Source organism: Limanda limanda, chromosome 5, assembly GCF_963576545.1.
Source record: "Limanda limanda chromosome 5, fLimLim1.1, whole genome shotgun sequence".
In the NCBI taxonomy this organism is placed as follows: Eukaryota; Metazoa; Chordata; class Actinopteri; order Pleuronectiformes; family Pleuronectidae; genus Limanda; species Limanda limanda.
The window spans coordinates 265001-268772 of record NC_083640.1 but is presented as its reverse complement, the minus strand read 5'-3'; the positions used below and the strand labels follow the sequence as shown (position 1 = coordinate 268772).

The 3772-nt window shown below is 49.6% G+C and overlaps 1 protein-coding gene across 1 annotated transcript in view; it reads left to right on the top strand.

Annotated features, from left to right (window-relative positions):
- Window positions 1-462: 462 nt before the first annotated feature.
- Window positions 463-3772, top strand: part of LOC133002458 (nucleus accumbens-associated protein 2-like) — a 5805-nt gene continuing 2495 nt past the window's right edge. The window contains exons 1-3 of the mRNA XM_061072283.1: window positions 463-888; window positions 1366-1577; window positions 2179-2438. Coding sequence (XP_060928266.1) covers window positions 463-888; window positions 1366-1577; window positions 2179-2438 — 898 coding nt within the window. The remainder of the gene's footprint in view (window positions 889-1365; window positions 1578-2178; window positions 2439-3772) is intronic.

Genomic DNA, 3772 nt, shown 5'->3' with positions numbered 1-3772 from the left:
TGGACTGTACTAAAGTGAACTAGACTCCAGTGGACTGTACTAAAGTGAACTAGACTCTAGTGGACTGTACTCAAGTGAACTAGACTCTAGTGGACTGTACTCAAGTGAACTAGACCATCTCTCCATCATCCCAGAGGTGTTTCAGTCTAACATGTTCTGTTTGTGAGATGTACGTGACCCTTTATACCTGCAATCCCCCCCCCCCCACCGCCCCCTCTTCTGGTTCCAGCTGGTTCTGGGATCCCAGTTGACCCCCATCAGGACCATCTAGTCCCTGCACCCCCTCACTTTGATTCAACAACAGTATGCACCTCAGATGTTTCTATATCTGCAGCCTCCCTGACACCTAAGCTCCACCCCTCCGTCAGTCTGTCTGACTGTTAAGGACCGCCTCCTTCCAGCCTCCATCTCTCTTGCGCCCCCGGTGGCCTCCTGTGGCGTCGCGCTCCTCCCGCCTCCACCATGTCGGACGGCCTGCTGCAGGTGGAGATCCCAGACTTCGGCAGCAGCGTGCTGGGCAGCCTGAACGAGCAGCGGCTGCTGGGCCACTACTGCGACGTGTCCATCCTGGTCCAGGGTCAGGCCTTCAAGGCGCACAGGGCCGTGCTCGCCGCCTCCTCGCTGTACTTCAGAGACCTGTTCAGCTCGGCCACTGACTCCTCCTCCTCCCAGGCGGTGTTTGAGCTGCCGTCTTCGGTGACGCCGACGTGTTTCCAGCAGATCCTGTCCTTCTGCTACACAGGCCGCCTCAGCATGGCCGCCAGCGAGCAGCTGGTGCTCATGTACACCGCCGGGTACCTGCAGATCCAGAACATCGTGGAGCGAGGCATGGAGCTGATGATGATGAAGGCCTCCTCCTCCTCCTCCCCTCTCTGCTGCGACTCACAGGTTGGTTTGGCCACGCCCACAGAGTTAACTTAAACAGATATGAGTCAGTGGAGTTAGTCTAGTTTACCGCCCAACCTCCGGATGCTAACTTCACACTGCTATCTTCAGTGCAAAGCTAATGTTGCTAATGTTGCTAGTCGTAGTTTGCTGCATAAACGTGGTTTCAACGTGAGACTTGACTGTAACTGTTGTAGCTAATTGGGCCAATCAGACGTAAGGATTTCATTCCAGGTTCAACTGCAGAGTGAAGAGATTAAACATGAATAACGGAACTTTTGTTTCTCTGACTTTATGTTTGTAGAGAAGTTTCCTCGTCGTCTTTTCTCGTCAGGGTTTGTGTCTGTAGCTCTAGTGGACACTCAAGGACTTGCAGCTCAATGCACGTTTGTACCAGGAGCTGGTCACACCATGCTCCGCCTCTGAGTCCGTCCAGCTCACGATGAGGTTCAACCGTCACAGAATCTTTTCTAATCACAGACGACATCGGTAGACGAGCTCGGGAGCTATGACAACCTGGTGGTCCAGCAGCAGCACAGCGCCCCCCGGCTGCAGGAGGCCAGTCCGGACCAGCCGGCCCTGAGTCCCGAGGATCTGCTGTTAGCTGTGAGCAGGATAAAACAGGAGCGAGCCGACACTCCTCCGGCTCAGGAGAACGCAGGAGCAGCGGCAGGAGGAGGAGAGGAAACCAGGTGAGAACCAACAGCTTGAAGTTCAGATCCGCGTCATCATGTTTGTTTGACCCGGATCAGAAAAGGTAAAGTCTTCCTGCTGCTGGTGGAGCTGTGGGGACTAATGGAGGAGATGTTGTTCATCCACTAGAGGGCAGCTCAGAGTCAACAGCACAGCGATGGTGGAGGAGATGGTGATGAGGTCCCCTGTGTCCTGGGTCATGTGACATCATGTAGATCCTGTAGTTTCTTACCAACTCACAAAAAGTTCCTTTGTTAAAATGTCTTCATCTTGTCATCTCGGTTGGACCATTCGCTACACTGCCCCCTGTGATTGTGAGTGGTACTGCTCCATTTCATCCGTTTTCCTTCAGTCTTTCCACTCCACTTGATGTGAACCTGACTCTGGTCCTGGATCTGGTCTCGTCTCTGAGAGGAGGTATATGGCTGCATTGGGACTGAGCCTTCTCCTGCGTGTGAATTTCAAACTCCTTCACTGATTTGAATGGAGCAAGTCATGTGACGCAGTGTTGTGACGTGCTTTGTAACGACAGAGATTTCTGTCACCTTGAGATCATTGACACCAAAGATAAGAAAGTGTCTCCGTCCGTCCTGTCCTCAGGGGGGACATGGCCGCCGACCTCCAGACCTCCAGGAACAGTGCTCTGTGTTACCTGGGGGCCAGTGGAGCTTTGGTCCCAGGGCTGCAGTCCTACCTGCTGGCTGCTGGGGGGCGCTCCAGTCCAGAAGGGTCCAGTCTTCCCACAGACTCTCCTCCCTCTCACCCCCCCACTGAGGAGGAGCTGGAGGAGGATTACTACGGCAACACAGTCCATCCTGGACTCTACCAGCACCTCTACGGGCATCCTGCAAACGCCTACAGTAAGTTCCTTCATGGTGCAGTCCCTTTTCAGACGGGAACTCGTATGAAAGCTGAGTGACGACAAAACTTAACACAAAATCTTTCAGAATATCTGCAGCCGTTGATTCTCTAAACTACATTTTGACGGCAGAGTCCCTCAGCACCTCCTGTGTTAGTGAAGAGGAACAGACGTCCACTGTTTACAGACTGTTCTTTATCAATCAATCATCACATTTGGGGGGGGGGGGGTAGATTCATTACGGCTGACCTATTCATCGGGATGCAGCCATGTCTCAGTGAGAGACAATAAATCTATTATTTGATCGGAGATTAGTTCTTTTACTAAAATAGCCTTTGATGATAATGATCTTATGTTTAAGAGTCCACATTTAATTATTAACAGCTAGATATATTAAAAATAAGTTTTGTAAATGTGTTCCTCCACTTTCTCTTTACCACAGCTGCTCAAACCTGATTGGTCAAACTAGGAAATGAAGCCAGAAGCTTCCAGCCCATAAGGTTCCCTCCCCTGAAGATTCAGTTTGTTCACATGAAGAATGTGTTTGTAGAGATTAACGCAATGCAAATACAATTGAATTGAAATACTACACCAAAGAATCATCTTGGTATCCAAACGGTTACGATGTAAATCATGTGACTGATCATTTCCCTGGTTTGACACTGGTCAGGGACCTTTGACCTCTGAGTGTGGTTCTCCCTGTTCTTCTGGCCGTCTGTGTAACATCAGCTGTCTGAGGAATGGGAAAATATATATAAATCTAGTCCATAGCAGGGGGGGGGCAGATCCTACTTGGTTTTCCTAGTTGCTGGACCAAGATCACATCTTCTTAACATGAAGCCAAAATATCTTAGATACACTAACGCTGCCATCTAGTGGGTTAGAAAAGTTTTACTGAGGAAACTTCTTATCTGAGTGAAATGACCGGAAGTATTTCAGCAGAACGATCTCAAATAACTGATCAGAAACTTGAGCAAACATCAGAGATGAGGACGACCTGAAATGACAGAAACATCTTTACAAACATTTATTTCAAGACCACTTTGATTTTCTTGATTGGTTCATGTCCCATCTGCTAACATGGAGGAGGAGGGTTAAGGAGCTGTACTGCAGCCAGACACCAGGGGGAGTAAGAGCCACCTTGGCTCCACTTTTGTATGTGTGTGTGTGTGATATAAAACCTCACTGTAGGCTTATCTGATGATAGTTGGCGTTGCTAAATGTAAAGAGTTGTGATTTGTGTGTTTGACTTTGTGTGTGCAGAGTTCAGGGGTCGTCATAGTGACCCTTTAAAGTCTTTCATTTTGTCCACAGTCCTCTAGTGGACAACAGGTG